Genomic DNA, 14,032 nt, shown 5'->3' on the forward strand with positions numbered 1-14,032 from the left:
GCAGCTAACTGTGCTCAGACTGTTTGAGGGACACAGCTTAAGCAGAGGTGTCCTGGTTTGGGGACATCCTCAAAAAACTAATGAAAATAAATAACCATGGGGTACAAAGTTACAAATAGAATATTTTGAACCTCAATATTCATGGCCACCATTTAGTAGCTTTATCTTGGGAACAGACATTGTTCTGAGATAGAATCTTCTGAGATAACATCATCATCATCCCCAGTTTACAGAAAGGAAACCATGACACAGAGAGGGTGAGATCTTGGCCCAGGATCACAGAGACTTGTCAGTGACAGGGCTGGGATTTGTAAATTGGAGCTCACAGCCTTTGGATGCACCTTTACATATAAAATAAACAGCTGGAAAGGGCAGTCAGAATTACTGCACAGAAACGATTAGATTCCCAACCCATAAAATCTAATAATTGGGAGAGATTTCTAAAGTTATCTGAGAAAGATAGTCTCCCAGTATCCCAAAGACATGCAAGTTAATCATGAAATTTCTGCCCTGGCATTTTGTTTCCTGAAGTTCTTTTAATGGAGAAGAAACATTTTCATTAGATGGCATTAAAGCCGAAAGTTAAAAATAAACTGAACTATTTTCTTTTTATTGAAGGATTTTAAAGAATAATTCAGCCTTATAAAAACTGTGTCTGTAAACCTCTCACTTTGCTGTGCTCTGCTGTTTGTTTGCACATACACATATAATTGAAGTCCTTGTTCTTTTCCCCCTCTTCACTATTTTATGTTCACTTTTCCTTGTATGTAAACTTGGCCTATTTTATCCATCACTACCCCGCTTCCAGATATTAGAGTAGGAAGGTGAGAGTCAAAATTGACAGTTTCCTTTGCTCATAATAAAGTGTGAGAAGTAAGATCACATAAGAAACACACCTTTTATTCTTTTGTAGTCACTTCTTAGCATACTTGAAAAAGTTATTGACAAGGGATGTGTATTCAAATATTTACCAAGACTAGTTTTATATCAAGAGACTCCCTTTTGATTTTTATGGATAAATTTTTTTATCCTTTTTTTTTAAGCTCACGAGTTAGAGTGTTTACTCTCATATTATTTTTTCCTTTTTACCCATGTTTTTTCTCCCCAAACACACTAATGCCAAATATTCCTGCATTATCTGGAACATTTTAGGAGCTTTAGATTCAACATGAAAGAGAAAGAAGTCTTTCATGACAGTTAGAGGCCAATGACATACACTTGTGATGTATCAAGTAATTAGTCACTAGGAAAGTGAATGAGCAGATTAGAACATTTTAATTACTTACATTAATCAGCGGGGGAAGCCTGAGAAAACTTGACAGACTTCTCTCAGTTCCTCCAGCTCCCTTTTTTCTCCACTATCTTGTGGAAAAAGAGAAAGCTTAGATTATAAGATTTTTAACAGGGTTTGGTTTGGAATCCACCCAGGGAAGGTGCAAACTCAGGAGTGAGAGAAATCAGGCAGGCAGAATGGCAGTCCCATGAGGGAGCTGGCACCACGTGAGCCAGCGTCATGGGTGACCACGCCGCATTGAAGTTCACCCTCATACAGGAATCACAGTGACAGTGGAGGTTTGAGTTTGTGAAGACAGCAATGCCAACTTTTTTTTTCCTTTGGAAGAGCCAGCATTTGAAAATTGCATGTGAATTGGCAGTCTCTAAGGGACTCCAATTAAATGCCAATTACATAAAGGATAAAAACGTAGATATACTCTACCATGTGGTTTCCTGAGACTTAGGAGTTTGATCTTTTCCATTTTTCCCTAGTGAACAATAATGAAAATCAGAGCAGCCTGTGGAAAAATACAGTGTTCAGCATTGCCTGGAACCACAAGATTCTATAAATAGGCAAATGTTGACTGAGGGAAGGAGCCTCCCAGCACTCGGCGCCTGCCTCTAGAGTAGCACCTAACCCTTCTGACTGTCATTACTTATCTCCATGTCTGTCTCCCCCTAGAGTGTGAGCTCCTCGAGGGCAGGAACCCTGTTTTTATTCATCTTTGTGCCCCGGTGCCAAGCACAGTGCCTGGCTCATGGTAGGTGCCCACTCAATGTTTGTTGAATGAATATAGCAGTGCTTCTTGGGTTGATCAGCTAATTTCTTTTTGTTTATTTTGTTGGGATTTTTTGTTTGTTTCTGCCCAGTGTTGTTAATGCTTTTAGTAGACTGATGAAAAAGAAAGAGCCTGCTCTCAACATTTTGCCTTTAACCTTGGCTTTCACAGAAATCACCCTTCGGTCATTGTGCAGCCTGGGAAGAGACCTTTACCTGTGGAATCCCCGGATACTCAAAGGAAGCGGAGGATACACAGATGTGATTATGATGGATGCAACAAAGTGTACACTAAAAGCTCCCACTTGAAAGCACACAGAAGAACACACACAGGTATTAGAAACACCAGAGTCACTTTATCTTTCTTCTTAAGATGTATTAGAATAGAATACAAAGGTTGTTCTGATGAAAGTTTTTTCAGGCATCTTGAAAGTTATCATAGTTGTCTCCAGATGTGTTGTCTCCAGACGAGTTGTGCAGAATGAAGAAGTTGCTAATGATTTCCCTTTGTAATAAGTTAGAATAGATTGAAAGTAATCCCCGTAAGAAGGCTGCTCACAATCACTTGCAGTTCTGTGCTCTCTAGCAAAGGAGGGAGAAAGAGTTGGAGCCTTCGCTGCTGGAACAGAGGAAGTGCTTTAACAGACGACCATGTGGCCTTCATATGAGCTATTTCACATGTATACGTTGTAAATTTTTGAGAGTGAAGAACAGTCTTTGTGCAGCACAAATTAATGCAACTGGGCCAGGTACAGTGGCTCACACCTATAATCCCAGCACTTGAGGAGACTGAGGCGGGCAGATCATGAAGTCAAGAGATCGAGACCATCCTGGCCAACATGATGAAAACCTGTCTCGACTAAAAATATAAAAATTAGCTGGGTGTGGTGGTGGGTGCCATTAGTCCCAGCTACTTGGGAGGCTGAGGCAGAATTGCTTGAACCCGGGATGTGAAGCTTGCAGTGACCTGAGATTGTGCCACTGCACTCCAGCCTGGCGACAGAGTGAAACTAATAATAAGAATGCAACCGTTGAACACAATTCAGATAGAAGACTGCCTTTGAAGGAAAGAAAAGTGAAGAAATTTGGATAATATGTATCATCTAAAATTGAGGAATTCTTCCGCCATTGCCTATCATGTTGGTTCTAGGATTTCTTCCATCTTGCCTAATACTGAATATAAGCATGAGCAGCCAGAGCATAATAAAGTTATTATATAGCCGAGAAAAATACGAAATTGGTCTCCGTGCTGAACATTTTGGTTGTCAAACATCTTAAGGAAGTAATACAAAAATGTTTTAACAGCCAGGTGCAGCAGCGTGCACCTGTGGTCCCGGCTACTTGGGAGGTTGAGGCAAGAGGATTGTTTGAGCCCAGGAGTTCAAGTCCAGCCTGGGCAACATAGAGAGGCCTTGTCTCTTAAAAAATTTAAAATGAACTGTTTGAACAGCCTGATTGACTATTCATAGTGGTGATGTATATACAGTAAGACTCATCTCACCTCAGACTCTTTGAGGTGAAATTCTAATTTGACAGCAGTTTACATCTGTGTGCATTTTCCTTAACAGTGTAGGTTGCTCTTCTGAGTCTTGCAAATCACTTCTACTAAGAAAATTTAACAAGGAAGAATCTGGGGTTTGGAAGAGAAAAGGGAAGGAAAGTGTCTGGCAAAACAGAAGTGAAGTTTTTAAGTGAATCCTGGGAGGAGGCAGAGAAGGCTAACAGCCACAGAGAGAGCTGAGGGTGATAGCCTTGTGTCTAGAGGAACGCCCAAACAGAGAGGCCAGTCGATGATTACTGAGGGCATCATTGGGGCATGAGTGGGGCCGGAGAGGTAGATGTTACCAGATTCCAGCCTAAAATTAAAAAGACATTGAATATTTGGGTGACAGTTTCGATGTAGGAAACAATGCTTCTTTGTGTGTATATTCTGTACCAGGAAGCAGATAACAGAAATCCTAAATATCTCATTGAAATGCCCAAGGAGTGGTAATCACTCAAGGCTTCTAGAGAACAAGGGGCGTTAAGTGGAAGTTAATTTGTCATACTCATGACCCTTATTACTAATTTAAAGTGTAAGATTGCCAGAACAGCCTTTTTATTTGTGAAGGTCTCCCCGCATCCTGGTTCTCCCTATTATTTTCTCACAGGGAGCTTCTGTTCCTCATCTGTAAATTATCCGTACCCTACAGGAGGGGGTTGTAAAAACCTGGCTCAGGACAGATGGGGAGGAATTCGTATATTTTAGTACCCCTGAATTAAAGCATTATACTTATGCATAATTGCTATTGACTAAACAAGATCATAAGATGTTAATCCCTAACAGATACTTCAATTGTTAGAGACTTCATATTTTTAGAAAACTATTGAGAAGTATAAGAAAATCCCACAAACTTTCAATTTGGAGATCTCATTAAATGAATAACACTGCATATAACTAAGCTCCCGAGCAGGTTTAAGATTTGAAGATGTGCAAATACAGATCACCATGTGTTGATTCACTATGTGGCGGTCCCTTCGAATGGATTTCAGTGACTCTGTTTTAAGAACTCTTAAAATTCTCCTCCCGTTTTTTCAGCAGTGAGCCAATGAAACATATTAGTTCCTTTTTTTTTCTTGCTTCACCTGCAGTAGTTTATAATGCACTGTGTTATTGAAGAACAAATGTATGAACATATCTTGGAAATATATTCATCAAGCATGAGCTCAAAGATCTTTACTGCCTTTACCAAAAAATTTAGCTCTTTTATTTTGCCTTTTGCAGGAGAAAAACCATACAAATGTACATGGGAAGGATGCACATGGAAGTTTGCTCGGTCTGATGAACTAACAAGACATTTCCGAAAACACACTGGAATCAAACCTTTCCAGTGCCCGGACTGTGACCGCAGCTTCTCCCGTTCTGACCATCTTGCCCTTCACAGGAAACGCCACATGCTAGTCTGAATGCCCCTGTCCTGCCTCAGCGTGACTCCCCACTCACCTGGCTCTCTCTCTCTCCTGCCTCCCATTAGCTAACACATTTTTTACATGTACATTTTAATTTGATTCAGCTGGTCTGAATCTCTGGATTTATATCATCCAAAACTTCCATATGGTCAGTAGTAGATGTTCTCTAATCCTCCCTCTCCTTACCACGGGTCAGACCTAAAGAATGTGAACACTTTTTTTTTTTTTTCTGGGGATGCTAAGCAAACCCTTCTTATAGATACGTTTAATGTAATAAGAACAAGGGAACATGTAAACTAACATAACCAATTGTCAGTTCTCCATGTATTCCTCAAAAGAATGTCAGAGTAAATGTATTAGAAATACAGTATCCAGACTGCTAGTCCTTGCCAGAGACATTCTTACCTCTTCCCTGTGCTAATATTTTATGCTTGACAGTGAAAAGAAGGGTGGCCCCTTGCACCGGTTAGCTAGAAGAAGTACAGCAAGATTTCAGGCTAGCGCAGTCGCCTCTTCCGTCATCCTTCACAAATCTTGTCAACCTGCATCTTAGACTTCAGCTGAATCGAGTTCTTTGCCCTCTTTTGTGACTGCGGCTCATATGGAGATCTTTGCCACCAATGGGAGATGAGCCCAGGCTTTTGATGTGGGCGGATGATGTGTAGAGTTCAAGGGAAGGGTGCTGTGCTTTCATAGCATGGAGTCGGAGGAGAGGGCCACTGAGCAGGGGGAGCAGAAGAGGCAATTCCTCCTGGGCTGGGGGTTGTCAGTGTGTTTTCAACATTTGGTTAGCTGTGTGCAGCATTCCCAGAGCTTCAGGCTCTGCATACTCAGCTTTGCAGAACCCTGCTGCAAAGCCATACACCAATGGGGTTATCCATGCAACTGTCTCCATTCCTACAATGCCCTTAACATGAGATCATCAAACATCGATAGTAGGGACTCCGTGGAATATTTGCCCAGTAATGGTAAGACATCTTTTGGGTAAGAGTATGGATGGTTCTTCTTTTACCCAATCTGCTTAGAGCCTTTTTATGTAAACAGGGAAATGTTGAGTGGTACTTGTATTCCCTTATCAAATTAATCACATAGCTTTTATACAGAAACTCTTCTGTGGTGCCAAATTGACTGTCATTTGTATTCATGACGCATACCATAAAGCATCTGCTAATGCTTTAATATTGATTTAATTAAGACCTGAGTGACACTATTTGTAAATATAACTAGTTGTGAAGCACACATACCTTTATTTTGGGAATTTATGAAAAAATATAGAAAACCACAGATCAGGGATTCATATATGTAGCTCAAAAATTCCCAGAAGTTTACTGTTAGAGCTGGCGATTTTCTATCACTATTTCAGTGTCAGAAGAAACTGAAAATAATGGCTCGTGTTTATGTTGAAGATAAATAGCACCATGTATTGGGGGAAGTTATTCAAAAGCAGGCTTTTGAACATATAGTCTAAAATAAAAATAATTCATACATAGAAATGTCATTGGTCATGAATTTGAAGAAAGTGAGCAACAGTCATTAAATGTGGGTGCATATAACCAAATTCCCCTTCATCAAGAATGGAGGAGAAGAGAGAAGAATGAAATCCTGAAGATTCATCCCAGCCACAACTCAGGATCCAACACAACTTTAACTGGGAGGAATACATTGTTTCGCCATTTTTAAAACATCTGTGAATGAGTGATTCCAGAGGCCTGTGAATTGTGTGGGGAGCTTACTTTGATGGCACTATGTTAATAAAAGTTGTAGGGACTGTGCAGAGGTCCCACTCATCTGCCCTGTGAACCAGCTATAAAGACACGTAGTTGAGAAATGCAAAGAAATGTGTTATCTTGGCACTTGGGTTTGATTTTCTTTTTTTTAAAGCACTGCAAATTGGGGTCTTTTTTTAAGCTAAAGTTTTTCTCTTTTGCAACTATGACATGAATTGAGTGATAAAATGGCTCTTTGAAAAGTAGATGTTGTCTGTATTGTAAATGCTTGGTCATAATTCATGGCAGAGTGTTCATTTCTTGAGATAGTTCTTCCACAACACGCAAGAGTCAAGATGGAATGCAAGGAAAACCTTGTTTTGATGGAGGTAACCAGTTTATGTGTGTTCCAATCCATAGAGAAGCGGGGAAGGGGCGAGAAAGGATAAAACTGATCTAAGATCGGCTCTGGGCCCGAGTTCAGTGAATAGCCTCATGGGCATCTCATGGAATTGATGCGTTTGCTGCGGCATATTTAAATTTTGTTCAAAAGATTTTAAGCAAGACTTGGCAAAGACTCCTATGTTACTGTCCAGCTTACTTAGATTGTGTTAACAGTTCATTTAACAAAGATCCATTTTAACTGTGGAGCAGAAGCAACCCAGAGCAGCCATTCTCTATTCCCATGCTGGTCAATATGCTTTCATTACCAATTGGCCCTTACCAAACTTTTCTTATATATATATATTTGTATTTTACTATGATAGTTGAGAAATTTAGCCTTTTAGTCATTTTTAGCTGTTACTGTGGAAGACCTCAAATACAAGATTAGATGCCCTTGAACATGTTTTAATGATGTGTCATGTTAGTATCAATGGTGATTTCAATCGCAGTATTTTAAATTAATGAAAATGATTTGTAAACATGAAGTTGGTATTATGTAAATTCTGTTTGTTAGAGAGTTTCTTCAGTTGTTACCCAAGTGTCATCCTAGAGAAGTCAGAAGAATCAGAATCCATCATATTTTAGAGTTTTGTGAATCTCCATCAATGGGCATTAACATTCTAAATTGCTTGGTTTGGAGAATGTGTTAGCAGCATAGCTACATTCAAGTAAGGAGATGCTAAATACACAGAAGTTTCAAGAGCCTTGGAACAGAATTACAGGGGAACTGTATATGTATATCCTATTAAACACCCATCTGCACTATCAGTATTGCACTAATATGGATTTTTGAAAGACTATTTTGCTGATACTGTATATCTGCTCATCATTCCTGATTAGATTGTTTTAAAGACAATCTGAAAGATCCAAGGTTTTAAAATAATTTGGCTTGAAAATATACAGTTGTCTTGAAGGAATTGCTGTCATACATGAAGTTGCACCGAGCTGTCTTTATTCTCTTCTTGGTCAAGGTTAACAATTGCTAAATGATCGCAAATTCACCTGAACAATAAATACATTTACAAAGCCATCTTTACATGCATTAAACGAGGGCTACAACGATATTGTTTTACAAATACTAGCACTTTTTTTCTGTTATGTACTTAGTGTTAGAGGGTCAAAATAATCTTTCTGCTTAGCATCTCTTAAACCATACCTGCAAATATAGCAGGATTATTACATTTACAGTACTTTAATACTTGTATAAACTATGCAGAAATTTTTAATAAAGTGTAATATATTTTATAAGCTAATAAGACTGAATGGGTAAAGGTTTTTAGCATGCATTAGTATACTTGCAGATACTGAAACATTTTGGTAATCTTTCTTACTAAAGATGTGAATGTTTAATGTACCTTCTCCGTTTCTACTCTGTAGTCCAATGGGAATTCAGTAATGACATTTTGTCATGTCAAACTGTGAACATAAATTTGTACTGTACAGTCCTCATATATATACAGTATGCAATATATATTATATACTTGTTAATAAAACCATCAGAATATTAAATGTGATCATGTGATGACTTCATATGCAGTGGTCACTACAACAAAACTCAGAGCAATTTAAGAACCCCCGCTTAGAACTTTACTTACTGTGATGGGCAGTTACTGTTGATGAAGGTACAGAAAAATAGATCTAACTGGAAAAGGCACTGAAGGAATGAACTCAGCCCTCAAGCTATGTCCCTGGTTTTCTGAAAATAGCCAACATGAAGTCTTCCAGGTTCAAATTATAAAACAGCAGACAATCCAGCAAAAATCTAGAAACTCACCTAGTTCATTCTTGAAATACTTTGTTTATGACTCCCCCTGCCTACTTCCAAAAAGAACTTGCAGTGTATTGTATTAAAAGATGCATATGTATAATACTTTAAACTTTTAGAGTAAAATACCAAGAAATGCTGGGGAGTGGGGAACTAGGAACAGGACAATAATGCAATAAAGTAAATAATTCTGGATAAAAATATTTTTCAAGCCTTTAGTAACCATGTCCATGGATGCCGCAGTCTCCAGCATCACATGAAGAAGTCATTTCTGATAGGGATTTAGAATTGGCATGTTTTTGTTTTTACATAGTCTTGCTGTGTTGCCCAGGCTGGCATGCAGTGTTGTGATCTCACTGCAACCTCTGCCTCTTGGGTTCAAGTGATTCTCCTGCCACAGCCTCCCGAGTAGCTGGGACTACAGGCATGTGCCACTGCGCCCATCTAATTTTTCTATTTTTAGTAGAGATGGCCAAGTTGGTCTTCAACTCCTGTCCTCAAGTGGTTCACTTGCCTTGGCCTCCCAAAGTGCTGCAATTACAGGCATGAGCCACCGTGCCCAGCCAAGGATTTGGAGTTCTTTTAAGGCAAAATGTAATCACCTCTCCTCTTCCCTCTGCATCCCTGCAATGTAATTGAAACAGGCTAAATTGTTAGTCTCAGCAGTTTCCTCCAGCCTGGACTTCATCTTAGCAAAACAAAAGATAATGTCTGGCCTGCACTTCCCACATGACTTACCTTCACAGATTGGAGAGTGGAAGGAGGTTGGGAGAAGGTAAAGTTTAGACTTTGGGGCACTCTCCAGCCTTCTCTAGGGAACTTGACTGCTTATATATTGAGGTAGTTGACTGCAAGCTCAAAAGCAAGTGTATGTGGCTGTTAACCTAGTGGAATACCGGCTTGAGTTAGTCCAGATGACTGGCTGTAATCCTTCCACTGTTTCTTTATCTTTTTTTTTTTTTTTTTTTTGAGATGGAGTCTCTCTCTGTTCCCCAGGCTGGAGTGCAGTGACATGATCTCAGCTCACTGCAACCTCCACCTCCCAGGTTTAAGAGATCCTCCTGCCTCAGCCCCCTTAGTAGCTGGGATTATAGGCACACGCCACCATGCCCAGCTAATCTTTGTGTTATTGGTAGAGATGGTTTCGCCATGTTAGCCAGGCTGGTCTCAAACTTCTGACCTCAGATTATCCACCTGCTTTGGCCTCCCAAAGTGCTGAGATTACAGGCATGAGCCACTGCGCCCGGCCAATTCTTCCACTATATTTCTCAAGCATGACTTGACACTTGCTGAGTTCAGAATAAGATCCATCCTTCTTATTCTGAAGAATTATTACAAGCTGGATTATGCCCAGGTGAATGATCAGGATGGTGACAAATGTAGATTCTATGAGAAACTGAATTCTTTGGGGAAATGATTGAATAAAGTTAAGATGTTCCAAACAAAAAAAGACAATATATAACTATTGCCCATCAGTCAGCCCTCTGTAGATTCCACATCCATGGGCTCCACATTCACAGATTCAACCCAGAGCAAATGGAAAATATTCAGGAAAAATAAAAATAAAAATAAACTGTAATAATAATACAAATAAAAAGAACTCAGTATAACAGCTATTTACATAATATTTACATTGTATTAGATATAAGCAATCCAACAGAATTTAAAGTATACAGGAAGATGTGCATAAATTGTGCAAATACTATGCCATGTTATGTGAGGGATTTTAGCATTTGAGGATTTTGGTATCCCTGGGGGTCCTGGAATCAATCCCCCATGGACACCGAGGGATAACTATATTTTAAATGCTATTAGGTTAAGAAAGCAGGATTAGGAGTCTTGCTGAGGGCCAAGTTATCAATTCTAATCTGAAAGAGAAGAAATAGCTGTGTTCAGGAAAGAATGGTGCTAAAAGATAAACTCAGGCACATTAAAATCTTAAAAAGAGTTTATTTGAGCAGACAGCAATTCATGAATCTGGCAGGACCAGTTGTAAACAGTTGGGCTGATTCAAGGAGACTGAATAAGCTGTTCTCAGAAGCAAAACAAATTATTTGATGGTTGAAGTCGAAAGTTTGCAGTTAGAGGTTGGTTGGCAGTTTCTGATTGGTTAAGATTGCTTTCCCAGGCTACAGTCATTCACTCTGATTTAGGCTTTGATTTGCTTACACAGGAACCCAAGGCATGGGAGCCATCTCAGCCTAATGGCCTCCCAATTCATTTATGAAAACAATGGATTGAGATGGTAGAAATACATGTACATAGAGATGTAAAAGTTAAACTACTAGACCTGAGTTACCAGTGTGTATGCACAAAACTCAACAAGGAATTGTTCAAGTGTCCATTCATTTTAAGAATGTAAATGGAGCCTGTTACCATTTCCTATTGCCTGAGCTGATCACAGTCACAGTAGTTAGTAATAGTGCAGTACATAGAGAAAGTGACTCCCAAATTAGAATGACACATGCTGTAAATTAGAATTATTTTTAAACTTGTGGAAAAGTGGGAGGTTTATTCTCACCAAGTCCAGATATGTTTATTGGTTTGAGAGCTTCTGCTCATTATTTCCCTGGTTTTGCATTCCCTACAGGCACCCTGAATGGTGGGGTTAAGAATAGAAAACAGAAGCTGGAGCTTCAGGCTCCTGGATCATGGCTATTTCACACTGCATACCCTTCATGCATTCAGTGTTTCTTCCTTTTCTCATGATTCAAGAACTCCAACATTCTAAGGATTTGGTGTCTAAAGAACTAAAAGACGTGGCTTTTGGGGACTTTCAAGCCTTGCTGATCTTCTCCAGAAGGGATAATCACCTCCTGTTGCCATGTCCAACAGCTTGCCTGTCAGTTACACACCTCCAAAGCTATGTTCATGTGATCCCTCAACGAAACTATCTCACTCACACATTCACCACCAGAATGAGATCGTCATGGCTGAGCTGGGACTTGCTCACCTTTGTGAAGACACTGTTAGATGGTAGTTTGCTTCTGAACCAACCCAGAATCGCTAGCCCAGAGCAGTAAGGCCAAACATCCACACCAAGGTTTTGCAGCAGGAGAAAGGAGGGCATTTATTTGCAGGGCGCCAAGCAAGGAGAATTGGGCAGCTCATGCTTAAAACCCAACCTCCCCAGTGACTTTTAAGCAAGGGTTTTTAAAGGCAAAGGTAAATTTCAGGAAAGCAGAAGTTATATGCAAAATCATAAATGTATACATGGAGTTTATACATTGGTTTGGCCTAAAAAGATGGCATATCTTGAAGTGGGGCTGTACAGGTCATAGGGAGATTCAAAGATTTTCTGATTTGCAATTGGTTAAGGAAGGGAAGATTTATCTGAAGACCTGGGGTCAGCAGAAGCCTTGGGCATGGCTTCCTCCAGGCCCCTCAGGAAGAACTTTAGAACAAAAAGCTGTGGTCAGAACTCAGTCCTCAGTTCCTCCTTATCTGAGGTCTACATGACAGCAGATGACATTCTCCATTTGCTGGAGTTCTGGGTTTCTGAAAAGCAACTGAGGGACATGAGTTAAGATGTTATCTTTAGTGTATACAGGGAACCAAACATCTTGTAACTCTAACTTCCTTGACTATTATTTTAAGCCACTATTACCTTCTTGCTTATTAAATTGCTCATTTACTTCTCAGGGCTAGCTAGGTGCCTGGAATTCCCCTTAAAGGAACTCAGGAATTTCTTTTCCTTTTTTTCTTGTTTTTAAGATGGAGTCTCGCTCTGTCACCCAGGCTGGAGTGTGGTGGCACAATCTTGGCTCACTGCAACCTCCGCCTCCTGTGTTCAAGCAATTCTCCTGCCTCAGTCTCCCGTGTAAGCGGGTTTACAGGTGTGAGCCACCATGCCTGGCTAATTTTTGTACTTTTAGTAGAGATGGGGTTTCACCATGTTGGCCAGGCTGGTCTTGAACTCCTAACCTCAGGTGATCGACCCGCCTCAGCCTCCCAAAGTGCTGCGATTACAGGAGTGAGCCACCATGCCCGGCCAAGAATTTCTTTTATTTCCATTCTTGGGGACCCAACAAGCTAATGAGAGAAGTTGGTGCTCTGTCTCAGTTTAAGGAATAGGTGATTCTGAGTTCTGCTCCTACCTCTGGCCCTAACTTCTCTCTCACCCCTTCTCAGTCAGCTAATCGCTTCTGAGGCCACATTGGGTCTTTTCTCTCGTGCTCATTGCCAGTGAGCCCCGGTGTTTCTCACTGGGGCTAGCACAGAAGTGTCTTCACTCTCTCACTTCAATCATTCTCCCCCACCAGCCACCAAAGCCATCCTTCCCAAACTAAGACTTGACCATGTCATACCCTTCTGCTTAGAATCCTTCCATGGTCCTCACTGCACTGAAGCTGGTTCTTCTTAATTCAGCCCTACCCCCTTTGAAGCCTCATCTTTTATCAATTAACTTTTGTTTTCCTTTTCCTTTTTTTTCTTTTAAGAACCTTCAAACACTTCCCATACTCAGTAAGTTTGATGGGTGCACAGGGCATTCAGGGAGATACCAAACTCTTACTCATTTGTCAACATCCCATTCAAAAGTCACCTCTTCTTCATGCTTTCCTGGAATGAACTCCACTCACCCTCTCTGCAGAGATACTGTCTTCCTATTACTTTCTGTAACCACATAATCCTTGAATTTTCCTCAATTTTCAGCCCTTATCACCCTGCATGATCAGTTTGTCCGTCTGCTTCCCTCTCTAGAACTCAGATCTCTCTCACATGATTCTCTCCTGGGTGTCCAGTGTCCAATGCCCAGGACCAGGCACAAAGCATGCCTGGGTGTATGGTGGAAAGTGTGCCAAGGAAGGCGTGTTGAATGAGCAAATGGGTAGTAATAGCTAACATGAAGTGAGCACTTTCTATATCCTTTGCACTATTCTAAGCAATTTGCAGGCATTAATTAGTTTAATTCTCAACACTGTAAAGTGTGTAACTGTTACCATTTTCTTTTTATAGCTGGAAATTGGGGCACAGACAGGTTAAGTAATTTACCCAAGGTCACAAAGATTAGAAGAAGAAAAACCAGGTTCAAATTCAGGCCACATACGTCCAGAGCCTGCTGTCTTAATTATTATGTGGGTCTCTGGCCTGGATGGCCCTCAGGCCATTTGGTGC

At 40.3% G+C, this 14,032-nt stretch overlaps 1 protein-coding gene across 5 annotated transcripts in view; it reads left to right on the forward strand.

The window, feature by feature from the left end:
- KLF3 (Kruppel like factor 3) overlaps positions 1-8,666 on the forward strand; it is a 37,262-nt gene extending 28,596 nt beyond the window's left edge. For 3 of the 5 annotated variants that reach the window (XM_032273857.1, XM_032273864.1, XM_032273863.1), the window contains exons 5-6: positions 2,226-2,386; positions 4,818-5,312. In XM_032273857.1, coding sequence (XP_032129748.1) covers positions 2,226-2,386; positions 4,818-4,999 — 343 coding nt within the window. In that variant the 3' untranslated portion in view covers positions 5,000-5,312. Of the gene's footprint in view, positions 1-2,225; positions 2,387-4,817 lie in introns of all 5 variants that reach the window. The other 2 variants (XM_032273851.1, XM_032273845.1) reach the window with 2 other exon arrangements.
- Positions 8,667-14,032: the final 5,366 nt, after the last annotated feature.

This window comes from Sapajus apella, unplaced genomic scaffold (genome assembly GCF_009761245.1).
Source record: "Sapajus apella isolate SASKATOON/1434 unplaced genomic scaffold, GSC_monkey_1.0 scaffold5, whole genome shotgun sequence".
Lineage (NCBI taxonomy): Eukaryota > Metazoa > Chordata > Mammalia > Primates > Cebidae > Sapajus > Sapajus apella.